Source organism: Oryza sativa, chromosome 5 (assembly GCF_034140825.1).
Source record: "Oryza sativa Japonica Group chromosome 5, ASM3414082v1".
Classification (NCBI taxonomy): Eukaryota; Viridiplantae; Streptophyta; class Magnoliopsida; order Poales; family Poaceae; genus Oryza; species Oryza sativa.
The window spans coordinates 16,508,491-16,535,153 of NC_089039.1; the positions used below are offsets into that span (position 1 = coordinate 16,508,491).

At 42.7% G+C, this 26,663-nt stretch overlaps 4 protein-coding genes across 6 annotated transcripts; all 4 read right to left on the minus strand.

The window, feature by feature from the left end:
* Nucleotides 1–5,218: 5,218 nt before the first annotated feature.
* Nucleotides 5,219–15,780, minus strand: LOC9269617 (NAD(P)H-quinone oxidoreductase subunit L, chloroplastic). Its single transcript, XM_015782736.3, has 6 exons — nt 15,486–15,780; nt 6,742–7,081; nt 6,558–6,653; nt 6,347–6,454; nt 6,157–6,251; nt 5,219–5,638 (listed from the first exon to the last, which is right to left on the minus strand). The coding sequence occupies exons 2-6, from the start codon at nt 6,898–6,900 to the stop codon at nt 5,503–5,505; spliced, it is 594 nt and encodes a 197-aa protein (XP_015638222.1). The 5' UTR covers nt 6,901–7,081; nt 15,486–15,780; the 3' UTR covers nt 5,219–5,502.
* LOC107280959 (uncharacterized) lies at nt 11,037–12,245 on the minus strand. Its single transcript, XM_015783111.3, has one exon. The coding sequence runs from the start codon at nt 12,243–12,245 to the stop codon at nt 11,169–11,171; it is 1,077 nt and encodes a 358-aa protein (XP_015638597.2). The 3' UTR covers nt 11,037–11,168.
* A 172-nt stretch (nt 15,781–15,952) lies between the features above and the next one.
* Nucleotides 15,953–16,507, minus strand: LOC136356651 (putative wall-associated receptor kinase-like 16). Its single transcript, XM_066310895.1, has 2 exons — nt 16,281–16,507; nt 15,953–16,130 (listed from the first exon to the last, which is right to left on the minus strand). Exons 1-2 carry the CDS (start codon nt 16,505–16,507, stop codon nt 15,953–15,955), a joined length of 405 nt encoding a protein of 134 aa, XP_066166992.1.
* An 803-nt stretch (nt 16,508–17,310) lies between these two features.
* Nucleotides 17,311–21,904, minus strand: LOC107280833 (uncharacterized). Of its 3 annotated transcripts, XM_015782040.3 has the most exons (4): nt 20,387–21,904; nt 19,737–20,246; nt 19,424–19,649; nt 18,726–19,349 (listed from the first exon to the last, which is right to left on the minus strand). In XM_015782040.3, the coding sequence occupies exons 2-4, from the start codon at nt 20,244–20,246 to the stop codon at nt 18,907–18,909; spliced, it is 1,179 nt and encodes a 392-aa protein (XP_015637526.1). In that variant the 5' UTR covers nt 20,387–21,904; the 3' UTR covers nt 18,726–18,906. The 3 variants fall into 3 exon arrangements, with proteins under 3 accessions (XP_015637528.1, XP_015637527.1, XP_015637526.1); XM_015782042.3 differs by lacking the exons at nt 18,726–19,349; nt 19,424–19,649; nt 19,737–20,246 and adding exons at nt 17,311–18,057; nt 18,138–18,474 and having other exon boundaries at nt 20,387–21,896; XM_015782041.3 differs by lacking the exons at nt 18,726–19,349; nt 19,424–19,649; nt 19,737–20,246 and adding exons at nt 17,311–18,057; nt 18,138–18,477 and having other exon boundaries at nt 20,387–21,896.
* Between the last annotated feature and the right edge of the window lie 4,759 nt (nt 21,905–26,663).

The following is a 26,663-nucleotide window of genomic DNA, read 5'->3' on the forward strand; positions in this document are numbered from 1 at the left end:
TTGTCATCGAAGTGTCAGGCTGATGGCAGCTGTAGCACACAAGTATCTTCCCGGAGCTATCTCTGCGTGTGGATCCACCCTGGGCAGGGGCAGAACGCTGACTGTTGTTCCATCTAGAGTTCTGCAACTTGTTGTTCATTTGTGGACGGGGTGCACGCTGTGCTGCTGATGAAGAGCCAACTTGAGGGGGAAACACATAACATGGTTTCCATCTTGGTCCTTGAAACATCCTGGCATTGACCAACTTGCGCTTCTTGCTTTCCATCTTCCGGCGCTTGTCCTCCAAGCGGAGCGCCCTGTCGACTAGCTTTTGGAAGTCTTCGTAGTCACCAGAGATGAGTTGGACTGACAACTCATCATTCAACCCTTCAAGAAATTTCTCCTGCTTCTCTTCATCTGTGCGAACGCCCTCGGGTGCATAGCGGGCCAACCTGTTGAACTCGTGCAAAAATTCAGTGACGGTCCTGCCATCTTGCTTGAGTTCACGGAATTCTTTCTTCTTCAGCGCTACAACTCCAGCAGGTAGGGTCTTGACGACAGTTCCAGGCATCTCACTCTTCAAGTCCTTCAGCTCCTTGCATAGAGCGCGAAGCTCATCCACCTTGTCTCGATTCTTCTGAAGCAGTGCGTTGAGCATCCTCTCCGTCACCCTAGAGTAGCCCATATGGTACTTGTCCATCGCGGCCACTTGGACATGTGCACAATGGTGGTGTCCTCTTCATTGCGGGCATCGCGGAAGTCAACATCATCTGCGAGATCCAAGCAAGCAGGGTGGTAGCGGAATGGAGTGGTCTTCAACTGGTCGGACTGACTCTGGCAAAGGGCCCATTGGCATGGAATGCAGCTTCTTGGCAGGCAGATTCACCGCTGTCACCTTCTCCTGTGAACCAATGACTTTCCAGCATCATCGAGTTGGAGATGATCACCACCTTGGCGCTCCAAAGTGCTTCAAGTACACCCTCGTCTTCGAAGTTACGAACCACGCGGTACTCCGAAGTGATATAGTATCCGACTTCAGCGGCCAAGGCACGAAGTTCCTCCACAAAACTGACCAAGTTGAAGCAGCGGGTAGTCTCGAACTCAGGCATCTACAACATTTTGAAATAAGAACCAATGACCAGATTTGTAAACAGTGCACAGGTGAAGATAGAATAACGAAGGTTTTCACAATTAAATTTTCTAAAAAATTATCATCCTAAAGCTTAGACCACAGGCTTGTCCTACGGTCAAGATGGCTCTGATACCAACTTGTCATGCTCCGAAATATACACCATTTCTAAGCGCTTAGTGCATTAATCCTCGTCCCAAGAGGCGAGGTACACATAGACATTGTTGATTATTACAAGCCACACATGCGAAAACGTAAAGGAAGCACTTTATTACATGGGCGACTCTAGGCCCTCACACTCAAAGATAAACAAATAAAACAACGAAATACTACGGAACAGCAGCAGCCACAGGCACTCGACGGCGGTGCGAACTAGAGATCCAAGCCTTCATCTTCCTCAGGTCCATCCTCTGGATTAATTTCGTGAGCAAGAGTGAGTACCACCACCGTACTCAGCAAGTCACACCGGAATTAATTTGATGAGGTGGGAATTAATTACCCTCAATTAATTTGATGAAACGGCGAGTGGAGGAGGCGAATCGGAGGTTGCCGTCGCTAGGGATTCGGCCAGAGAGAGAGAGGGGATGGCTGGAGGTTAGGGATGACTGGTGGGACCCACCTGTCATCGGTAGGGAGCACAACTGCTCAGGCTGGGGCGCACGGAAGAGGAAATACAGACTTTGCCCGAGGGGGAGGGAATGAGCTGGGCCGGCCCAAGGAGAGGGAGGGGAGGGGAGAGAGGGAAGGGAGAGGGGTTGGACGGGCTGGGCCAAGAGAGGGAGAGAGGGAGAGATGGGCCAGAAGTGGCCCAAGAGGAGGAAGAGGTTTTCTTTTATCTTTTCCATTTTATAAAATTCTTTAATTGTTTTTGTTGCCTTAAAATTATTTAGGATGCTCTGAAAATTTAAGTAAAAATTGGTTAAATATTTTGTAGCGTGGGGAAGCCCATTTGACATAAATCTTGGTGAGTTTTAATTGTTGGAGGATCTTTTAGGCTTTTTAAATTTCTAGAAATGCATTAAAACACAATTTAAACTTAGGGCAATTTTCAGGGCGTTACACTTTGTAGAAGCTTACACGTTAAAAACAAATTCTGTCCGTTGATTTATTTATGATCGTAGGTTATGTTCTATTTTTTTTAAGTACGATTATGTCTTATTGATATAATTGGTTGAGTTAGATAAAAGCTTATATTATCTTTAAAAAATCATCATGGAGGTATATCTCAAATAAACTAGGTGAAACCCCGCGCGTTGCTGTAGGAGTTCAGTATGATAACAATAAATAAATAATGTGTAAGATAACTAAACAATATAAACTTAGATAAGCAAAGAGAGAAATAGCATTAACCAAGTGAGGATGAACTTACATAGGTACATAAGATATTATAAAAAAATAATGAAGATATATATTGAAATATTACGTGCATCATGTGGGATGATGATTTAACATGCTTTCATTTTAAAAGCTCTAAAATGTAATAAATTTTAAATTATAGATAATACAACATGTTTGCATAATATTAAATGTATTGATCGTTAGTGGATGATGATTTGTCAACTTGTTAATCGACGATGATGTGGCATCTTTGCATTGCTAAGCTTTAGGAGTTAGTGGATTATAACTTTATAGTAAGATAGAATACAATTAGAAATAATAATATTTACTCTAATTTGATAATTTGGAAACCAATAGCTAATAAATATGGTAGATCTTGGATTACCAGGTTAGTATTTTACTAATTTAATTCTAAAATCGGAAAGTAACAGTTAGACAGCTGTAACTAATGTAGACTCTTGTCTTGGTACAAGCAATTACACTTTCAAAGTTAACCAATATGTTCAACGAATTTTAATATTTATAATATCAACAATAATAGCATGTGCCACGCACAGATTGGTGACTAGTTTACTTTCTCGAATAAAAAAAAAACAGGTTGTTTTAGAGCAGTCAACAAAAGTTAACTTTGACCATAAAATTTATTTATAATATAGGTTTTGGCTATATGAAAAATGGTATATTCAAGTTTACTGTAATAAGAGCTTTTATAATATTGCACTTACGTTACTTTTTAAATTTATACTACTATAAATAACTAGGTAACCAAATTTATATAATGTGGACTTTAAAAAGTCCAAAGCAACTTGTTAGGGGTGGCACCGGGGGGTGGGGGTTCCATATTTACCCAATTGTGTAGAAAGTTTTGGTAATTTATTTTGATGCATATTATCTTGTTAGTACAGAAATAAAAAAAACTATGCTAAAATAATACTATAAACTTAAGCTGGAGACAAGACTTCGCGCCATACTATACAACCCTATATTAGGGAGGGGGAAGCTAAATCAAGGTCAAACCTCAATGTCATAATTGGAGCACAATTTGATCCATCGATCAACAAGCCAAAGGTGACAAGGGCAAGGGTAAACCAATGATATGCCTACAAGCCAACTTGTTGAGCAAAGAGCGAACCTCAAATATGCCATGTCCTCTTGATTATAATATAATTCTTCAGAAACGGTCCTTTTTTTCCCCCGAGTCAGCTCTCCCCAGGGGCGGCTCAGGAGGCGACGATCTGACCGCCCCTCTTCCCCCATCCCACCCCCCTTCTCCGCCTCGCCGTTGCCCGAGCAGCCACCGGCGAAGCCGCGCGGCCGCAAGGACGGCGGCGGCGGGGCGCTCCTCGTCTCCTCGCGCTCGGGCGGCCTGGGGAGCCTCCCGGGGATGGACTGGCGGCGGGGACGGGCGATGGTGGCGGCCGAGGTGAGTGCGCCGGGTGGTGTTGTGGGTGATGGCGACGGCGTTGGGGCGGCGGTGGTGGAGGTCGCAGATCCGGCGGCGGCGTGCCCGGATCCGGCGGCGGCGCGGCGGCCGGCGGTAGCGTGAGCACGCAGGCATCCCGCAGCGGCCACTGGCGTCCTCCGGAGCCCCTCTAGGCGTCGGCCGGCGTTGGTGGTGAGGGGGACGACCAGATCTGGCTCCCTTGCCTAGATCCGGCACGTCATCGGGTGGGGACGGGGTGGTTTGGAGTCCGGCCGTCGTGCAGGTGGTGTGAATATTGCAGGTACCCTCGGTGTGCAGGTGACATTTGGTGTCTCCTGTCGTGGATGCTATCGTTGATGGGTGCTCCAAGGCGAAAGTCTTGCTCCGCTCTCGGTGCTAGCAACGGCGACGCCCTTGGGCGCCGTTCACCTTCTTGAAGGCGTTGCTACTGGAGCCCTCGTTCAACTCCACTTCAAGAGTTTTCTCCGGGTGAAAACCTAGATTCGTTAGGATCGGACGATGTCGCCGTTTTATCGGCGTAACCTTCTTGAAGGCTTCGTTTTAGGAGTTTATCTCTTGTTGGACAGCTGTACTTAGGTTCAGTTTGTCAATGTCGGGGTTTTTACCGGTTTTCCTTTAATTAACCGTGTTGTTGTAAGATTTTTGGGTTCGGTTTCCCTTATAAACTGGATCAACTCTTTTCTTCTATAGTGAATTGCAGGAGCTCCCTGCCTGTCCCCTCGGAAAAAAAATATGCCATGTCCTATGGAGGGGTAATGTCACAACTCAGAAAGCAGTATCTTTGTTAAGGATCCCCATAGTGAAATCAACAATGCACATGCCCTTTACCCCATAATTCGGCATTTTTTTTCACTCACCCTCTAAATAGGGTTTAATGTAAACAATAGACAGGGTTTACAATCTTGTTTTTAAGGTTGAAATGACAGCCCCAACGAGACAACCAATTTTATGAAGCTAAGCACGCCGTTTTGGGAGAATTTTGGGTGATGAAATTCAAACGAATTGTGAACTCTGCCAAGGGCAGGACAACCTGTAATCTGGTACCACTCAGTTCAATTGCAAAATACTCATATGGGAATATCTAAATCTAGAACTTTTACTTGCAGTTCCTTACACACTCCTAGAGGTCAAGGTTTTTATCCAATTGGAATTCCAAATCACATTGTGCGAAGTATGTGAAAGGTCAAAGCTCAATCTAGACCTAGTAAAAACTGCAATCTACTATTTTTTCGAATTAGTTTACAATGAAAGATTGGGACGTTCGTTATTAATCACTTATTATAATTTGGGTGTAAAGCTAGTAGGAAAGTATTTTTTGAAGATGATCATGAGAAAACGGTGCCTTAACTGTGAAACAGAAAGACAGGCTGCTACTCCAGTACTAGATTTTGCCAACACCTGCAACTTATCTAGCAACCTTTTCCCAAGCACAACATATGCTTCGGTGCCTGGGCTAGTGTAATATTGCATCATTATCATTTCCCTTTCTTTTATGTGAGATCTCACTTTGCTCTCGATACATCCAAGAAGATTGTGGCACCATGCATGTTTTACAAATCCATGCAAAGAAATGCTATTTTTTTTCGAAAAGAATACGGTCTAGTACTTCTGATCACTTGTAGGTTTCTATAGGTGGGTATCTGTCCTTGAACAACGGTGTGCCTTCCTTTGGCTTGGACCAAGGGTACTTCATGGTTGGATCCCTTGGGAACTTCCTGAAGTTGACGAATGGTGCCCACAACATCATCCTGCAAAATGGTAGAGATGCACACAGACAAGGAATTGGGTTCAATTGATACTATGACTAGGCCATTCACAGCAAGAGATATATGTTGTTGAAGATGGGAATTTTGAGTTTCACGGTTATTTGGTTCACACAAACAAAATTTGGCAACGGCATGCGCATCGATTCCATTGATATGATGATCTTCGGCAAAGCAATACTGCAGTCCTTTTTAGAAAATTTATGGTCCTTAGAATGTACGGAGAGATGCCAAATTTTATAACAGAAAAATTAATTCTACACCGCAGTAAAATTTAGTAACTCTGGGTATCTCCTTAAGACAGCAAAATATGTATATATATTTAAATTTTTGTCCAGAGGGATAGAGCAGATCACTAGATGATTATCTTTGCTGCATTAATGCTCAACAGAAAATCAGATTGAAAGGTAATTACAATACTATATATTCACGATTCGAAGATGCCGCATTTTGTTCTTTAATTTGTTCTTTGTAAGCATACGTGGTAGCAAGAGGCAACTCACCCGGGGAAGAAGAGGTAGGTGAACATGAACTGCAGGTACGTCTCGACGAACTTGCGCTTGAACCACCTCAGCCTCATCCAGTTCATGATAATCGGCTGCAGAAACAAAGGAAAAAAAACCATCACAAACCTGTACACCCGATCTCTGAATTAGCCTCGCAAGAAACCAAGAATGGCGGCCCGGATCTCACCGGGAAGACGAACAGGTAAACGAAGGCGATGGCGGCCACCGTCGGCAGGATCCCCAGGATGTCGAGGTCCTCCTCGCCCGTCACCGCCAGCGCCGCCGGGGCCTCAACCTGCGATCAATGGCGGACGCACGCGGCGAATCCGCTGCAGCGCCGGTCATTCATCCATCCATCCATCCGAAATGCAAAGAATTAGCTGCTTGATCGAACTTACCGCTGCCCAGATGGCACCGCACTGCAGCGCCGCGGCCAGCTTCCGCAGCGGCGGCGAGCTGATCTCGTCAGCGGCGGGCGGCGGTGCAGGAGGAGGCTGCCGAACGGATGGCAAGAACAAACACGGCAAGTGATTAATGGCGCTGATCGATCGATCGGGGAGATTCGAGAGAGATGGATGTTACCGTGTCATGGAGGAGGCAGAGGAGCCTCGTCGTCCGCTTGCCGGAGGAGGAGGAGGTGGTGGTGGCCGCCGGGTGGCGCCGGAGAAGAGCCGCCTGCCTCCTGGGCGGCGGCGAGGAGGCGGCCGGGGGGAGGAGGCGCCATGACGCGGTGGTGTCCATGGAGAGGCTTTGGTTTGCGCGCGCGCGGGGCCTTATCTGTTTGGATAGGTGACGACGGGGTTTGTTTGGTTTGGTTTTGGCTTGGGCTGGGGCGTCGCGTGGCAGCGGAGGAGTTGGGCTACATGGGCCGTCCGATGGTGATCCAACGCTCCATCTCCTCCGTCCAATACTTGTCTTCTTCCTTTGGTAGATGACCGTCAAAATGTTCCACTTGACTGTCACGTCTTGTTTGGTAACTTGAGGGAAGGGGATTGAAAGTTTACACGAGAGAATTAATTGTGAGATTAAGATGGAAATTTGATTTTTCATCCCAGTCTCTTGTTTGGTGGAGGTGGTGAAAATTGATAGGGAGTTTAGTTGGAGATTAGGTCATTAATGAAAACGGATGGCTGAGATTTGTTTCGGCGAAGTAAATGAGGAATTTCCTCCCAGTTACCACCCCTACCCAGGTATTGAAAAGAAGGGAGTTCTTTCCTCAATTCCCCATTCCTATCCCACCAAAATTCCCATCTCTTCCAACCAAACAAAACAGTTAATAGCCTCATCCCTCTAAACTCCCAATCCCTCCTAAAAAAACTCCCCCCAACCAAACGGGCTGTCAGGGAAGCATCAAGGTTACATAATTATGAAAAAGAATCCAAGTCATTGGAACATTTGAAAGTATATAGGAGTAAGAAAATTAGTGCACAGAAAAACAACATTAAACATTATTAATTTGGTTTTGATCTTATCTAAGTGAGAAAGAAAAGGAAAAAGAGGGACGGGCCTGGCCTACTTACTGCGTGTGTGGCATTAGATGGCCCTTTTTATAGATAAATCTAATTGATATGTTTTTAAGATAGATCTAATGGTTGAAAAATAGCATGGTGGCCCGCGCAGATTGCGCGGCTAGCATTGCTATAATCCAGCTATTCAAAATATTCCTTATTGTCTAATATTTCTTATTTTATAATTCCGAATTTCAGCTATTTATAAATTGTATTTCTATATAAACTCATATTTCAATATTCTTTAATTTTTAATTTCAAATTTTAGTTACTTCTAAATTGTATTCCTATATTGATTTTAAACTCTTCTTCCCATATTTTTCTTAATTTTGAATTTTAGTTATTTGTAAATTATATTTTTATACGGACTCTAAACTCTACTTTTAATTTTATTATGTTTATTCCGAATTTTAGTTAGTTTTAAATTACTATATGGACATTATACTCTACTCCTAATATTTCTTATTTTGTAATTCCGAATTTCTATTTTTTTTCTTAATTGTATTTCTATATGGACTCTATACTCTACTTCTAATATTCCTTATTTTTAATTCCGAATTTCAGTTATTTCCTAATTGTATTTCTATATGGACTCTAGTCTCCTCTTCTAATATTCCTTATTTTTTAATTCCGAATTTCAACTATTTCTAAATTATATTTCTATATGCACTCTAGTCTACTCTTCTAATATTCCTTATTTTTTAATTTTGAATTTCAGCTATTTCTAAATTGTATTTCTATATGGATTCTGCCTTTTCTTTTTCTCCGATTAATGTGAGAATTTCTAGGTCATGAGAGCGAACGTGGAGCCTCCTTTTTATTCCGAGTTTTAGTTAGTTTTAAATTCCTATATGGACTCTATACTCTAATTCTAATATTCCTTATTTTTTAATTCCGAATTTCTATTTTTTTCTTAATTATATTTCTATATAGACTATATACTCTACTTCTAATATTCCCTATTTTTAATTCCGAATTTATATTATTTACTAATTGTATTTCTATATGGACTCTATACTCTATTTCTAATATTTCTTATTTTTAATTCCGAATTTCATCTATTTCATAATTGTATTTCTATATGGACTCTAGTCTCCTATTCTAATATTCCTTATTTTTTAATTCTGAATTTCAACTATTTCTAAATTGTATTTCTACATGGACTCTAGTCTCCTCTTCTAATATTCCTTATTTTTTAATTCCGAATTTCAGCTATTTCTAAATTGTATTTCTATATGGACTCTGCTTTTCTTTTTCTCCGATTAATGTGAGAATTTCTAAGTCATGAGAGCGAATGTCGAGGCTCCTTTTTATTCCGAATTTTAGTTAGTTTTAAATTCCTATATGGACTCTATACTCTACTTCTAATATTCCTTATTTTTTTAATTCCAAATTTCTATTTTTTTTCTTGATTGTATTTCTATATGGACTCTATACTCTACTTCTAATATTCCTTATTTTTAATTCCTTTTTCTATTATTTCCTAATTGTATTTCTGTATGGAGTCTATATTCTACTTCTAATATTCCTTATTTTTAATTCCAAATTTCAGTTATTTCCTAATTGTATTTCTATATGGACTCTAGTCTCCTCTTTTAATATTCCTTATTTTTTAATTCCTAATTTCAACTATTTCTAAATTGTATTTCTATATAGACTCTAGTCTTTTCTTCTAATATTCCTTATTTTTTAATTCCGAATTTTAGCTATTTTTAAATTGTATTTCTATATGGACTCTGCTTTTTCTTTTTCTCCGATTAATGTGGGAATTTCTAGGCCATGAAAGCGAACGTGGAGGCTCTTTTTTCTATTTCTTTAATAATATAATAGATAATGAGTTTACCAGATTAAATGAAAACCGATAACCGATAGCTAGATATTTTGTTTTTTCAGAATTTTCAACATTTTTTCTAATTTATTAGAGCGTCACATTACGGTTTATGAGTGTTTATAGAAGTATCATGTGGCGGTTTGAGAGTGTTTATAGGAAGTTTAATAGTCTTTTAGTATATAATATGTAGATTTACTACACAAATAATTATTTTGGAAAGAAGTAGAAGTTCGGTTGCAGGTGGAAAAAAAGTCGTTCAGTACATCAATATCCAGATCTGGTGTGTTTAGTTCTTTGTATAAAGTTTTTGAAGTATACGGACACACATTTAAAGTATTAAACATAGACTAATAACAAAACAAATTCCGCGTGTAAACTGCGAGACGAATTTATTAAGCCTATTAATCCGTCATTAGCAAATGTTTACTGTAGCATCACATTATCAAATCATGTGGTAATTAGTTTAAAAGACTCGTCTCGCAATTTACATACAAACTATACAATTGATTTTTTTTCTCATATTTAATGCCCTATATGCATGTATCCAGACATTTGATGTGATATTTTTTGTCGAAATTTTCACCGGTGCAGTCGGAATCAACTTCAAACAGAAGGCATGAGAGAGAGAAAGAGAGAGAGGTGAAGTAAGCCAAATTAGAGCAAGGTCAATAGGGAGCCCACTACCATCTCCAATTTTCTGTCCAGCTCAGGAAGAGCTAGCATATAGCTTATCAAGTACAATAGATTAGTTGTAAAATGTCAGAGATTAATACATTAAACTATTTAATGCATGCATGCCAATAGCAGTTGTTGGGATCAGTCCTGACATCCATATTTGTGGCCATTTTGTTGCACCACATATACACAATCACATCAGAGCTAGTTAAATAGAGGATTAATAATCCAAACAGTGAAACAGTTACGATGATTCACAAATCTTCTGGCAACATGCCATCAAACAAAAGGACCACAGAAACTAGATAAAGTTTTTGTTCTGATTAGACACTAATAAGCCACACAAGGCAACTTTTTAGGGATAACAAAATAATAGTTAACAAAAACATAGATATAAACTGAGATAGTTCTTGATCTCCATGGACCATCATCAGCCATCTTGATTTGTTGCCACCAGCCTGTAATGGAGAGATGGAGCAGAATATAAATTATGTTATCAGCAGAACAATCACAGTACAAATGCAATATTAATGCCAGAAATCTAACTACTTAGTGATGGTCAAATTTCTGCCAATTACAGTAAACTTTTCCTAAAACTAGAAAATTAGGTGTGTCTCATTCCAGTAAATTTTCTTGAAAGATTGTCACAGCCCCTACACTATAGTTACATAGATTCACGAATCATATTTTTGAACTGAGATGTAAAAAAAGATCAATGATGAAGCTAGCAGTTCATGTATACAACATATATAGCATATGGAGGAACAAAATCAGTTCATGTAAACAAAAATTCCGATGTTCATTACAGCTGAAAGTACTCACACGATAAATATACCATATGAAGGAAATATACCTGTAAGAGGTGTGTTGAAGAGGTGCAACACAGTAGACATCAAAGCTTAATTGTTCCTGAAACAAAACATATAGAAGGGTAAATTAAAAGGCTCTATCTATGACAAAAAAGGGGAAATTATATGCTAGTTACCCTACCATGGTTATGCACGCTGCATATTCCGGAACCGGTTCCAAATGTGCTCAATTAAATCAGTTTTAAGCTGGGTATGCATCGAACGAGCACGAATAGCAGCTTTCCTACTTAGCACATCACGAAAACATGGGTTACCACCACTGGTTACTTCTGGAGGCAGTACTATTGATGTCCTAGGAATTCTATTGAGGTCTAGGTCACATATTGCATCCTCGCCCTCGTCTTCAACAATCATATTGTGGAGAATCACGCAAGCTAGCATGGTATTTCCAATACTCTTTCTCTTCCATTTCTTTGCTGAACGACGTACAATGTTGAAACGAGCTTGCAATACCCCGAAAGCCCGCTCCACATCTTTCCTCGCCCCCTCTTGATGTTCAGCATATAACTTATGCTTCTCTATTTGTGGAAGTGGTATAGTCTTCTGGAATACAGCCCATTCAGGGTATATACCATCATCTAGGTAATACCCATGGTTGTACTCTTCCCCATTGACATAATAATGGACCCGAGGAGCCTCACCTCTTACTGTGTCAAGGAAAAGAGGGGACTGATTCAGCACGTTGATGTCGTTGTTAGAACCAGCGACACCAAAGAAGGCATGCCAAATCCATAGGTCGTGTGAAGCAACTGCTTCGAGGATAATTGTTGGGACTTTGTAATCACCACGGGTGAATTGACCCCTCCAAGCCCTCGGACAACTTTCCCACCTCCAGTGCATACAATCAATACTACCTAGCATACCCGGAAATCCACGAGACTCGTTAACATGTAATATATGCTCTACATCCTCCCTTGTGGGGCGTCTCAAGTACGTCCCACCAAAGACCACAATCACCCCTCGTGAAAACATTTCTAAGCATTCTAAGGCTGTGCTCTTGCCAATTTTTAAATATTCATCTAGTGCATCAGCAGGTGTGCCATATGCTAACATACGAAGTGCTGCTGTGCACTTTTGAAGTGGAGAGAGGCTGGTGTGACCAGAGCAATCTCCCCTTTGAGTAAAGTACGGTGACCACTGACTTAAGGCTTCAACAATACGTAAAAAGAGTGGCTTATGCATGCGGAACCTTGTGCGAAACATCCGCTCTGGGTACAACGGATGTTCTGCAAAATAATCAGCCACCAAACGGCTGTGGGCATCTACATGATCCCTACGAATTGTCTTAATTGTTCCACCTTGGCGCTTCAAACGCCCAGCTCCAAACCTACCCTTCATCTTCTCTATGATTCGAGAAGCAAATGAGCCTAGTACATTCTGCTCAGAAATGTACTTGTCTAGAACTTTAGATGGGTCTAGGTCATCTGAGTTGGAGGATGAATAGGAGAATGAGTCCGACATGGTTGGAGGAGGAGGAGGAGGATGGATTGGGTTGGCAGTTTCAAGTTATGAGAGGTAATATATAGATGCTGCAAAGGACTAGCTATAATAACCATACAAATTTTAATATGGCTGGACTATGACTGCATTTTAATTAGGACCAGCTGCAACAACCATGAAAAATTTAATATGTATAGACTATGACTGCATTTTAATTAGGACCAGCTGCAACAACCATGGAAATTTAATATGGGTTGACAATTGACTGCAATTTAATTTGGACCAGCTACAATAATCATGAAAATTTGGGTTGACTGCATGGTTATTTGGACTAATGGCAGTTAATCAGCACAAAATATGAGACTATATGCATGATTATTTGGACTGACTGCTATTAATTACCACAAAACAGGGACTGGTTGCATGGTTGTTTGGAACTATAGCTATGAATACAGTACAATAGTTTGACTACTGCTCAAAATCAACGTAGATATATGCATGTTTTACTACTGCAAAGAACTTCATGATACATACCTCACTGGTTTTTTGTAAATATATCTTCTCTCATGCATTTCAACATTGCAACAAGCTCATACCTTACATCATCAGGCATATCTCTTGTGTCTTTGTTCAGTAACTCTTTATATGCTGCAATCATAGCGGTCTGGTAACCAACCTTCTTCGCTTCAAGATTATCACTAGCAACACGTCGCTGGGTCTCCAACAATTCACTTTGCTGCTCCTTGGCTGCTTCATGTGCATCCATAAACTTGTGGATGTCATCTTCTAGCTCAGCAGTACAATCTTGAACCTTGCCTTTTCCTTTGCCTATACGCTGCGCCTTAGCTGCCTTGACTCCCATTGGACGTGGGATCTCCTCGTCATCAAGGGAGATAGCATCAGCATAATCTCACTTCCTTTTGTTCGACTTGTCAAGCTGATCCAAATATGCATGCCATTTAGGTTGGGTTTTTAGTTCATTCCAACACTGAGTAAGCAAGAATGGCCCATCCTTGAAGTCATTCTCATATATTTTCTGCGCCTTGGCCATGAGATCAACATTACACTCCCCACTAGCATATAATGAATTAGCTTCCTTCCAAGAGCAACAAAAATTCCCAACTTTTTTCTTGATCTTACTAAAACGGTCCTTAACTTGCTTAACTTGCCTAAACCGGCTTGACGGAGTAGTGCTATTGTAAGCAGCAGCAACATCAGCCCAATATTTATCATTCTTTTTGAAATTCAATTCTATCGGATTATTTGAGTTATTTAACCAAGCACTGACCTACAATTTCCAAATATTTTACTATTGTTAAATTGCAAGTATTATGAATGCCACTACCAAATAAATAACTCGCGTAGGACACTTACCAGCCTCAAGTCTTCTTCAGTTGACCAGCCTAGGTGCTTCTCGGTCCTAGTGGCATTTCCATTGTTGCCATTCTCAACATTAATTGGCTGCAACTGACACCCTTCAGTCACATGGTGCATAGGGTTCGTGGTGTTTTTGATAAAATCAACCAAACCACCGAGCGGGCGAGATTCTAGTCCCCTATATAAAAATCATGAACATGGAAATCTTGATCAAGTTATGTCCCATATATAAAAAGGAATGAACAAGCCAATCTTGATCAATGCAAGGCCTAACCCAATATTACCCCAGTATAATGGTATATTGATAAGTGCAATCAAAATTTTTTTTTTTGAACTCAAAATTATTTTATTTTAGTACATAGTGGTAAATGAGTGCTCGAATCTAAAACAAATTAGCAATACATGTAACATTGGACTCTTGTTTTTACTTTGCCAAATTACTGCATAAATACATGGTTACCACCACTGCTAATTACCCTAGCATGATTACCCTACATGTAACATTGGACTCTTGTTTTTACTTAGCCAAATTACTGCATAAATACATGGTACAAATCATTGCAGACCAAATTACATGGGCCAAGTTACTACGGTAACCTGATTATCAGAACAAAATCACCTTTTTTTCCTAAACAAATCATTGCACTAGCGCTGTTATGGATCAAAACAATAACGACCATGGAACTCTGAATATTAGACAGGGAAACAGAAGCATATCAAAATCAGAACTGATAAGGCCAAATAATAAATGTACCATTGTTCCAAATCAATTTAGACGTCCGTCTTGGCATCAGTAGGAGGACGATATGCAGATGAGCCCGCCATGGCTTGTGACGGTGGAAAAGGAAACCATGATGGCAGTGGGGTGGGGAACAAAGGACATCCATATGGATACGGTGCTGCCGGCGGGATATGAACACCGGGAGGACCAGACGAGCTTGCAGATGAGTTTGCAGTGGCGCAAGGGGGTGGCGCAACCTCTCTTTGTCCGACGAGACATGGTGGAAGGGAACTAGGGTTTTGGTGCGGTAGAACCGTGGAAGAGGACAGGGGCAGCGGCCGTCGATCTATCCACCGGGGGGATGGATTTTAGGGGCGATTTTGGGGCTTTGGCATCGTTCTACCAGCCGGCAAAATAGATTTCGCGCGCACGGGAGAAGTTATAGGATTGGGAGAGAAGAAAAAGGAGTGGGGGAGAGGGAATATCGCGCGGGAAGGAGATCGATCGAAGCGGTGGGTGGGAGATCTGTCCATCGATTTGGCGGGAGGGGGATCAATGCGCCAGCCTCCTTTCTTGCGCTCGCGCCAAGAGGGAGAGGGAGATCGATCTCACGGCAGAGAGAGAGGGGATCGTGCGGCAGAGAGAAAGGAGAAAGGGGATCGGTTCGGTGGATCGGCGGCCTAGGAGCGATGCGCATGGGATCGTTTTTCCTTTCGTGGGCCCTACAACCCGCGTTTTCTAGCGCCTGCCTCGGCTGCAAGCAGGCGCTACGCCCCCAAAAAATACGTTATAGCCTGGCGACAATTTAGTCGCCCGCTCTTCTCTTTCCCCTCAATCATTACCCTTCCACGTAGGAATAATGTGACCGGGCAATTATTGGAGCCGATGAGTCAGCCCTATTGTACCTGCTCTTAAGATGCTCACCTGCCGTACTTGGGAAATCACTCCAAGCAATCGATGAACTACTATGATGATCAAGTGAAGGTTTGAAGAGATGTGGCCGCCTAGCTCATCAATCTGATTCTGAGCAGACAGGGCAGAGCTTCGAGGAACGGAGGCGTGGTCAACTCTTGATGGTCAGCGTGGCCGGTATCAGTGGCTGGTGTCTGCGGACTGCAGGGACAAGTCGAGAAGATATCAGTGTGTTGCTCCTGCTCTACAAAGCTCTGCTCCCAAGCGGCCAAGCCCCAGATGATTGAGTGGTTGGTGTCTGCAGACTGCAGCAGGATAAGTCGATAAGATATCAGTGTTGCTCCTGCTCTACAAAGCTGTGCTCGCAAGCTACTGATGAAATCTGACCGTCCATTGAAATCCAAAGGGCACTTTCATTGCTATTCATAGAGGCATAGAGCCATGGAGTTATTCAACACTTTCATTGCTGCTCTAGAGTTGAGAATGCCAGCTTCCCAATCTCGTGAAGAACCTTCATGTCGCTCTTGTTTGCTACTCCAACATCAAACATCATTGCTTTCTTTTGATTTCCTTCTCCAAGAGCCTTAGTAAAGTTTTTGACGAGGCCAGTACTTATACCATTTTCACTTGCCTTGGCTCTAGTAATCATTTCCAAGAGAACAACTCTAAAAACTGTAGACATCATTCTTTGGATCAACAAGCCCAGTTTCGAGATGTTCTGGATCTACATAACTCTGCTGCCTTTTACATACACTGTGTATTGTGTTTTGTCCATATTGGAGACCAACCTCGATATTCTAAAGTCAGACAATCTCGCACCCAAGTTGTTGTCTAGGAGTATATTATCTGGTTTGATGTCACCATGAATGACTGGTTGATACATGGAAGAATGCATGTAGGCTAATGCCTCTGCGCATTCTACACCAATGCTCAACCTTGCATCTAGTGGTATGGGATTGTCGTTGTCCTGAAGATCTCTGAGGTTTCCCCCTGATATAAACTCGATGACTATCATCGAAGCATTTTCCTCTGCACAATATCCTAAGAGCCTAACAACATTCTTGTGGTTAATTTGGCCATGGACAGTAATCTCTTTAGCAAACCCTTCTTTTGAATTCTGGCAGATATATTTCTTCACTGCAACTGGGCTACCACCGTCAAGGTAACACTTGTAAACTTCTCCAAAGCCACCTTTGCCAATGGGAATGTTGTAGTTTTTTTTTTTGCGGGGAATGGGAATGTTGTAGTTGTTAGTAATCCTTCTAATAGCATCTTCTGTGAACACCTTAATATTGTGTTTGTTGATTGGTGTCCACTTATCCTTTTCATTAATTGCCTTGGATGAAATCTGTAAGCTTGTTCTCAGGGAGCTCCATAAGCATGTGTTTGGTTTGGGGATGGGATGGGATGGGTTGGTTCCATCCCTGTTTTTTGGAATGGGATGGTTCTGTTTTTTTGTTTGGTTGAAGGGATAGAACGAACCCTGTTTTTAGTTTGGTTTGAGGGATATGATGGGTTGGAATGATCCTATCTTTTGTTTGGATGGAGGGATGAACATGGGATGCTTGGATACAATTACCTCCACACATTAGTTGGTGAGGTTACCTCTCATAGTCTACAAACTACAAAATAATATTTCTACATGATGACCACACTATATAAAAAATTAAAATACCCTCCATATCACTATTTTTGAAAATAAGCTCCAGCAACTTCATTTCAGCATATTGGACAAGCTACAGAATAATGACAAGCTACCCAATAATGAACAATACTAGCAGTTCCATAATCAACCCCTCAAAAAACAATCACACATAATTAGCTCACATCTGATCCCATTTCAACCCATACATAGAGTCCAAGCCAAACATAATAAGAAGTTTCAAGTCGTGCACATAATAGCAAATTAAGGTCTTACACATAATAGCAAATTTAAGTCTTGCACCTAAGAATTCTCGGCCTTAAACATATTGGCAGTACAAAGTCATACATGATCATGGGCCCACCGGCAACACATAATACCAAAAGAACTACCCAACTCATCTAACAACGCTACATTGATCCAGGAAACTTCTCATTAATGAACAAGTGGACCCAATGTATCTTGTTTTCGAAAGGAAGTCCATCAAAAGCTCTAGCAATGTGAGGGTTGGCAACCAAATGAGCATAGTAAACAGATACATGGATCTCCTCAAACCCATGAAGGCTTTTCAAGGTTTGAAATAAACCATCTGGCAGTTTATTGTCTGGCTCAGCGACCTTTAGTATAGCAGAAGCTAACTTGTCACCAACACTGGTGAATGCACCAATCAGCCCATCATCTTCAATTTCTTGTGTTCTGGCTTTCTTTGGCTTGCTTGCAGATGATGCCTCCGCACGATCATCAGTAGTGGCAGGGCCATCATTTTCCTCTTCATCATTTTCAGTTTGGACATCCTCTGTTCCTAGGACTGAACTTGAGTCCTTTGCATACTTTCCCGTAGCCATGGTGCTACCAAATATTGTAAGCATCTCACCATAGTGTGCAAGAGGTTTGTTAAAATAATCAGCATCAGCCTTGTGATCCTTCGGTGAAACAAAAATTTTTTTTAAGTAAATGCAATAAAACAAATGAATGGAATAAAGCACTAGGTCAAGACATTTACCTCAATATAGCCATTGTAGTGCTCATCATCAAGAGTAATGATGAAATTTTTCTCATCCCAACCAGCGGCACTCACTTTCCTAAGCCTATTTATCTTTGTAAACTTTCTTTGCCATGTCTTCAAATGATTCTTAATTTGCTCACCCGTGAGAGTGCTGTTAAACCTTTCATTCACAGCCCTAGCACATGCATTGAGATGCACTGCCTTGAAGCCAGATGAGGTCCTTGTGCCTCCGGCCACAAGATTGGCAAGGTGTTTGAGCATGAAAGATGACATAGCTGAGGTCCATGAAGCATGGGTGCTTCCTCCCTTGCCACTATTGTTGTCCATTTTCTACCTGCTGTCAAATGAACCAGAAAATATCCATTTAGCAATATGTAAACCTAGAAAGTGTCCATTCAGCAATATAGTAAACAGAAATTGACCATTCACCAATATAGTAAACAGAAATTGTCCATTCAGCAATATAGTAAACAGAAATTGTCCATTCAGCAATATGTTAACCCAGAAATTCACCATTCAGCAATAAATCAACCCAAAAAAATTCAGCATTCAACTATCAACCAATGAAATGACCATTCAACAATATGTCAACCAACTCAGCATTCATCAAACCATAATTCAGCATACAACAATAGATTTATCCATACAAATGCAATTTAGCAAATGGACTACAACAAGCTGTCCATACAAATGAAATACATAAAAATGTTCATTGACTAATGAAATATTGTAAATAAGGTAGAAATACAAGTAGCCCAGCTACATATTACATTCCATGATGGCTATTACGGTCAGCCCACATCTGATCAGCTAAGCCCTGCCTGAACTGAACCATCAATGCATGGTCATTTGCTTGGCCGGTTAACGATTCATCAATGTCCTCACTTGACCAATCAGGCGGAGCTATAAGCTCATCAATTCCATCATTTACGACCCAATTATGAATAATACAACAAGCTACAACAATATCTACTTGAGTTCGAAATGGGAAGAATGGAGTGGCATCATCAAGCACTTTGAACCTCCTCTTTAGTGACCCAAATGCACGTTCAACCGTCACACGGAGGGATGAGTGTCTAAGGTTGAACAACTCCTTCTCATTTTGTACCGGATTATTCCCCCATTCATTTAGATGGTACCGAACAGCACGAAAAGGAGGCAAGAATCCTTGTTTGGCTCCATATCCAGCATCAACTAGATAGTATTTGCCTATTATATGATCGACAAGTTGGTCACATTCCTAAATATCAACATTTGTCATGGATAATTTGATAAACTATTACCTTGTGGGACACGGAGGCTATTTTCACGTTCCAAAGCATCTCTTAAAACTACAGCATCATGTGTTGTCCCCTCCCAACCAGCCAAGACATAAGTAAACCGAAGATCAAAATCTACGGCTGCCATTACATTTTGAGTGGCATGGGACTTCCTACCACGAAAAGAAGACTCCACATTCTTACGAACCGAGGCTCTAATATGTGTGCCATCAATAGCTCCAATACAATCCTATTTTGTGTTCAACAACATTAAAAATTAGGGACCATATATCAATGTTCACATAAAGATAAATTTAGATAGGGATGAATCTCAGACCTTAAAGTAAGGATCCCATCTAGGGTTTCCTGCTATTTTAGTTGGAGTGTCCAATGAGGGGGGCCTGATTAGTTCATCTCGTAGCTCACCGATTGCATGAAGGACTTTGTTGAAATAACGGCTAACTGTTTCTCCAGACCTATCAAAATTAGTACGAACTAATCTATTTCTAAGGTTATGCCCCACTGTATGCAAAAACATAGCCACTTGTTCCTCAATACACATGTGAATGGTATCTTCAAGTAAACCACGATCCCTAAAAAGCTTACAAAAACGAAAGAAACTTGCCCTTCTAAGTCTAAGCATGTTGATACAAGTTGTATCGTTCCACCAAATTTTCGTTTCTAGGTACTCAATTCTTTTTCTATCCCTTTCAACCATTGGGCCATATCTAATACCTTCTCTCCTTGAACACCTCTTTCTTTTTCTAGACCTAATAATCATGGCCATCATCGACAACAATAAATTTGTAGCTGCAATACAAACTAAAAGCTTGGTCCTCTTGTCCATCTACAATACAACAAAAAAAAACACATGGACAACATCTACTGTCAAGCAATTGATAAAGGGATTTCATACATTCTTCAACAAAAACAGATATGCACAGATCTGAAAACGAAATCCTCATCCAAGGTTTAGGGTCTTTTTACCGTGGAGATTGGGAACCCCGATCTGCAGTTGGTGGCTACGAACACTTCGAATCGAAGGTGATGAGGTCCAGCGCCGCCGTGTCCTGCTCGCGCGCTGGCTTGAGCTCCCGAGAGCGTCGCCGTGCCCCTGCTCGCGCGAGCGCCGCTGCAGCCGCACGCGCCTCCGCAGCCCACGCCCGCGGCGCTGCTGCAGCCGCGCGCCGCGCCGCCTCACCGCAGTCCGACCCGCGCCGCCTAACCGCAGCCCCTGCTCGCGCGCCGGCTCGAGCTCCCGCTAGCGCCGCTGCAGCCGCGCGCGCCTCCGCAGCCCACGCCCGCGCCGCCACAGCCGCGACCCGCCGCCGCCTTGCCCCTGTGCGCCGGCTCACCCAGGCCAAGCACGCGCCACCGCCACCCTTGCAAACCCTAGGAAGGAATAGACAGAGAAGAGATAAGAAGAAGGGGAAAAAAAGAGAGGTGAAGCGCTTCTGCTCTTACCGCGCGCGTGTCGCGAGTCACAGGTGCGAGGTGGGATCGTTTCGTCCGCCACTTTTTTCCGGATGGGGTTGTCCCGAATATTGAAGGAATATTCTCTTTTGGAACCATCCTATCCCTCCTAGTCCCTCAACCAAACAGCCATAAAAATGGGATGATCCCATCCCATCCCGGGATATCCTCCCAACCAAACACATGCTAACAGGATGATACTAATGATATCTCTCCAAGTAAAATTGTGTTTGACCTATCGGGTTGTCAGCAAACAACTAAATGAATTGCACTATAAGACTCTAGCTCACAAGACTGAAGCTTTATGTGAATATAATAGATGGCAACAATATGTTTGCATGAAAATATGTGTAGACAAGCATAGGCAATCAGGGATTTAATTGAGCTCTTTTCTCCTTACTTTCTTCTAAACCTATCAAAAATATTATGAGAAATCTGAAGAGATATAACAAACTACGGATGGGGTCATCATGTCAAGAACAAAGAGATTAAGGCTAACAAGCAAAATTAAACGACAGAAGAAGCTAATTAACGTGTGTACATACCACGACTGCTAGGCAATCAATCGACGAAGCAATCAACTATGTGGAGCCGGCGACGAGGCTTGGGTGGCTCAATTACGATTTGAAGACCCTGAGTTTATGAGCTTCGAGGAATTAATGGAAGCAACGATGGCCTAGATGTGTCAACTCTTAACCGAACAGAATCGGATCCTCTGACTTCGGCCTTCCCTGATGTTACTTTGTAGTCACCCTAATCTACCGTCCAGCAACAATCCAATGACTCAGCTCACAGATGCCTCGCGTGGTGCTCCTTGCCCGGCGCTGGCTCGGCTCACTCACGTTTTTTTTGACAGAACTCGCTCACGGCTCCTGCATGACGGCTCGCTTCCCCTTCCCCTATCCTCTTCTCCTGCTTACTGCTCGCTGCGTCCGTGACAGCGGAGGCGGCGGTGGCGGGCGCACGGATCCGATTCCTTCACGGCGGCAGGCGAGCAGGGATCGGGCAGTGGCTGAAACGAGGGAGAGCGGAGCGGCACGTAGCAGGTTGGGGGCTGAAGGCGAGGTCGGGCGGCGGCTCCATCGGCGGCGGGCGGGCTCCTGCGGGCGAGCAAGGCTAGGGCGGTGGTTGGAGCGAGGGAGGAAGGAGGTGGCGGCGCAGCTGCGCAGGCTCAGGTGCCTCGTGGCCGCGGTGGCCGACGCGCTCGCCAAGCTCAGGACGCCAACCTCTTGCCCTGTTTGCAGCAATGTACTGCTTACTGAATCATTTCAGATTGATTGCCTACGTATAGATGATTCTGGACAAGATGGTGTCATGGATCAGCAGCTTCAAGCAAGGAGGGGCAGCTGACTTCAGACATTGTAGAATTCTAGTTCTGCTTTGGCTAGCTGTTCACGTTTTATGTTATGACTGCACCATGATTGTAACACTAGCATTTCCAGCTTCATTTCATTTTTCTTTTTCGTTTGAACCTGTATACAGATTGACATTGTGTTAGATTGACATTGTGTTGTAAATTTTCTTGGAATTGAATAAAAAGTAATGCTGATTGTTGCAAGTTCATAGATGCACAAAATGATCTGTTGTTTAGAGATGAAATTCCCAGTGTCGGGCGCAGCTCTTGCCGTTCGCGCGTCCTGCTGTCTCCCCAAACCAGCGAGCAAGCCGAGCCTTGGGCACGAGAGCCGAGCCAGCGCCGAGCAGGGAGCACCACGCGAGGCATCTGCGAGCTGAGTCGTTGGATTGCTGCTGGACGGTAAATCAGAGTGACTACAAAGTAACGTCAGGGAAGACCGAAGTTAGAGGATCCGATTAAACGGGGTGGGTAATAGTCAACGAAATGGGGTAGGTGACCGTCCATGATTAAGGCTAACAATCAAAATTACCGTGCCATTCCATCGATCTACTCCCCTCATTTTTCAAATATACTCTCTCTCTCTCTCTAAAACAATATTTTTATCTATAAACTTGACATAGCCTATATCTAACTTTATAGCTAAAAATGGCCTTTTTTTAGTACGAAGTTGTAGTTGAGTTTTAAACATTATACATTTAATTTTTTTTTGTCTTTTTAGAGGTTGTACGACGATGTAGTTGACTTTTAAACATTATATGTTGAATTTTAAGAGTATAAATCTGACATATTTTTATTTTTTTCTTACTTAATATAATAAATTTAAAGATGAGACTTTAAATATAAATATATATGTAATTACTACTAAAAGTATAAAAGTATATGTATAATTTAGAATATTTGGTGAAATTTGTTAGTTGGTGTGCACGCGTATATACGAGACTTGTGTGCACATGATATATTCTCTATATGGGAGTTAGAGCGAAATAAATAGTACTTATCAGATTTTTTTAGTCAAATATATATTTCACTCTAATATCAAAAGTCTACTACTTTAAACATGTTCTCCTCCCTTCTCTACTACGTGCAGCGCCGTAAAAAAAAAAAAAGGGGGCCCATCCCTCTTACCGCGTATTACTTTAGATTTTGTTGCAATGCACGAGTGTAATACTAATATATTTAAAATTAGAATTACTCCCTCCGTTTCAGGTTATAAGACATGTTGACTTTGGTCAAATTCAAACTGTTTCAAGTTTAAATAACTTTATAAACAAATATAGTAATATTTATAATACTAAATTAGTTTCATCAAATCAATAATTGAATATATTTTCATAATAAATTGTCTTGGGCTGAAAATGTACCTACTATTTTCTATTTTCAACAGACTTGGTTGAACTTAAAGCAGTTTGGCTTTGACCAAAGTCAAAACGTCTTTAACCTGAAACGGAGGAAATACTATCCTACCCTGTTGCATGACCCGTTCAACCAAAATTGAAGTTTGACTCACCCGTAAGGCATCCAAGATCTAATCGAAAGTCCGTACTTACGGGTGGGTGGGTCATAGCCAATCCTTACGATTACATGCTCAAGCGAACAGCGTACAATCAGGTGCAGGGCTTGCTCTATAATTTAGAGGGCCTAGACGATCTTTATGTTCTTTATAACATAGATCCTCAAAGACTAAATATACTTTTACTTGTATGTTGTGAATAAACATTATAAACACCTAAAATTATTATGATGTAAATTAATCAACGAGAACAAAACAAAATTTTAGCCTAATTTTCAAATTAAATAGATGCAAATGAGTAGATGAGAAGATTACAAGAACTCCCTAGCTCACTTTACCCCCTAACCACGGTTAAATAAGGTGTGGCGGCGTGGGAGTCAGACGTGAGGACGGACACCAACATACTTGTTGGCTAGGCTACTGGCTGGGTTGGTTTATGATGGGACTCCGTACAGACTTGGGCCCTAGATGATCGCACAACAGGCCTAGGGCCCTAAAGCGACCCTGGTCTAGGCACTAAGCTTCTGGGTTTCTGGCCCAAGCTACGAAAGCTTCTAGTTGCAGTAGCCTGAAAGTCCGATCGAGAGGTTTTTATATTACTTGTGTGCCATTAAAAAAGATGACCCCTGCCTCTATCCCACTAAAAAGTTCGAGCCTCCCTCTATGTCATCGTCGAACTTTATCGCGCCCTCTACTCCATTCTGTCACTATTCTGTTAGGGTCTAACCGTTTGGCAGCTCTGACATGTGGGCCCGAGCAGGAAAAATGTCACTCTGCCCTTTTAGTCACGGCCCCACCTATCATACTCTCTCACCTCTCTCTTTCCCCTCTTCCCCTCTTCCTCATTCTCTCGTGAGAACAGTCGGGAGCACCGGTGGTCGGCGGCGGGCACGGCGAGGGCGCGGCGGGCGTGGCGAGGGTGCGGAGGGCTGGTCCGGCGTCACCTGCGTCGACGGCGGCAGTGGCAGGGTCGCTGGCGTGGAGCTCGCCAGATTTCGGAAGGGATTGGGCGGCGGTGGAGATCTCGGAGGAGGGGTCGAGCATGGCGAGGGTGCGGCGGGCGTGGTGAGGGTGTGGCGGGCTAGTCCAGTGTCACCTGCGTTGACGGCGGCGGTGGCAGGGTCGAGCACGGCGATGCACATCGCCGCCTGCGAGGGGCATGCCGCCGGCCACCGCCGCTCCCGACTTCTCCCCCGGCAACGGCTTCGCGGCCTACGACCACCGCACCGGCGGCCTCGCCTTCCGCGCCGACGCCTACAGCCACGGCCACGGAGGGGGAGCCGCCTCCGCTAGCGAGCTCGCGCTCCTCGGCCCCACCGGAGAGGCCAGCAGCCGAGGCGACGATGGGCGGGGTGGCGCGCCGACGCCGGCGACCGGCGCGGCGGCTGGGCGCAGCTTCGACGGCGGAGGCTGACGCTGTCTCCTGCGTGGCGGCGGTTTCGGTTGGAACGACGAGTCCAGTGCGGCCGGCTCAGCCGGAGCTCGTCGTCGTCGGGGATGCGCCGACGAGTAGGGGGGTCGTCGTCGGGGATGCGCCAGCTCCTCGCCGCCATGGGGGCCGCCAAAGAGGCCGCGGCGTCCGCAGCCGCCGTCCCGGCTCTCTCACTCTCTCTTCTCTCTCAACCCTAAGGGGCAACCAAGTTATTTGGTTGTGCTGTTTGACACCGTTAGGACTTAAAACGGACGGAATGGTGTGGAGGGCGCGATAAAGTTCGACAATGGCATAGAGGGAGGCTCGAACTTTTTAGTGACATAGGGGAAGGCACCATCTTTTTTAATGGCAGGTAAAAACCTCTCCGATCGACGAGCTGAGCTATCCCGCCGCCACATCCAGAGGAAGTCCTGTTGCCTGTTTAATATTTCGCCCAGTCGATCCACTCGATCAACAAACTGCAACTTACTCCAGCGAAAGTCCAAGTCCCTAATCTGACATGCTGACACATTCAAAATCCAAAGAAAAAAATTACTACTCTTTCTCACATGAGCATCTTTAGTAGACAACACATGATAAAAAGAAAAAAAAGAAAACAATCAATTGAAATTCAATGCTAGACCAAAATCAGAACTAGAGCAAATTCAGAACTAGACAACTTAACTTCAGTTACTTGCCAATTTAAATTCAGTAAAATTAACTAGGGAAAAATCAAAAATTATATTCAGATTATACTTATAACTTGAAATCTAATGATTCATGGACTGTTGCTCTGAACCTACTTGCCTGTCTCTGTAAGCCAAGATAAACAAGGTAGCATGTCTGCTACCCTGAACTTTGTTGAGGCGACTAGCATCAGGGACAGTGTATTGGCAGACTAGCATCAGGGACAGTGTATTGGCAACTAACGATGGCAACTTGATTACAATAATATCAACTAGAGCAACAAATTATACTCAGAATATATACATAGCTTCAACCGCTGAGAACTTGAACTACATTACTCCTTAAAGTAAAGCACTCATTCTAACTAGAGTTTCAGCTTAACTTATGCACAAAACCTGTAACCACTGTAGCAACCAGACAATAGCTCTAGCCCCATCCCGGTTAATCATCAATTTCAGAACAAGTGCTAGTACAATTTCAGAATTTAGAACAAACTTTCAAATTTCAGAACAAGTGCTAATACAGTTTCAGATTTCATATTTCAGAACAAGCACTGGTACAGTATCGGATTTCAGATTTAAGAATAGAGTAGCTATGATCAAATGACCAAAATTATGATAATTATCTCTAGAACCACGGAATCTATGACTTTGACTTTAAACACACCTTGTCATCGCTGAAATGGCTAGTGTATGATGAGGATAAACAACAGCAAGACAACATAAAATTAGAGGCTTATAAGGTGAAAGTCAAATGAAACTTTTTTTTGCCGGGTCGGCCGAAAGAGGCCGACAAATTTCATTAAGAGTGGAAGGAAACAAAGTAC

Bases quoted from the DNA above. Each gene is read 5' to 3' on its own strand.
- LOC136356651 (XM_066310895.1), bottom strand. From the start codon at position 16,507: ATGATAGTCATCGAGTTTATATCAGGGGGAAACCTCAGAGATCTTCAG. The intron at 16,131-16,280 runs GTTGGTCTCCAA...AATGATTACTAG, and splicing joins TCTGACTTTAGAATATCGAG to AGCCAAGGCAAGTGAAAATG.
- LOC107280833 (XM_015782040.3), bottom strand. From the start codon at position 20,246: ATGGACAAGAGGACCAAGCTTTTAGTTTGTATTGCAGCTACAAATTTA. The intron at 19,650-19,736 runs GTCTGAGATTCA...AACACAAAATAG, and splicing joins GATGGGATCCTTACTTTAAG to GATTGTATTGGAGCTATTGA. The intron at 19,350-19,423 runs GTAATAGTTTAT...ATCATATAATAG, and splicing joins TAGCCTCCGTGTCCCACAAG to GCAAATACTATCTAGTTGAT.
- LOC9269617 (XM_015782736.3), bottom strand. From the start codon at position 6,900: ATGGACACCACCGCGTCATGGCGCCTCCTCCCCCCGGCCGCCTCCTCG. The intron at 6,252-6,346 runs GTGAGATCCGGG...TTGTTTCTGCAG, and splicing joins TTTACCTGTTCGTCTTCCCG to CCGATTATCATGAACTGGAT. The intron at 5,639-6,156 runs GTGAGTTGCCTC...ACCATTTTGCAG, and splicing joins ACCTACCTCTTCTTCCCCGG to GATGATGTTGTGGGCACCAT.
- LOC107280959 (XM_015783111.3), bottom strand. From the start codon at position 12,245: ATGTTTCGCACAAGGTTCCGCATGCATAAGCCACTCTTTTTACGTATT.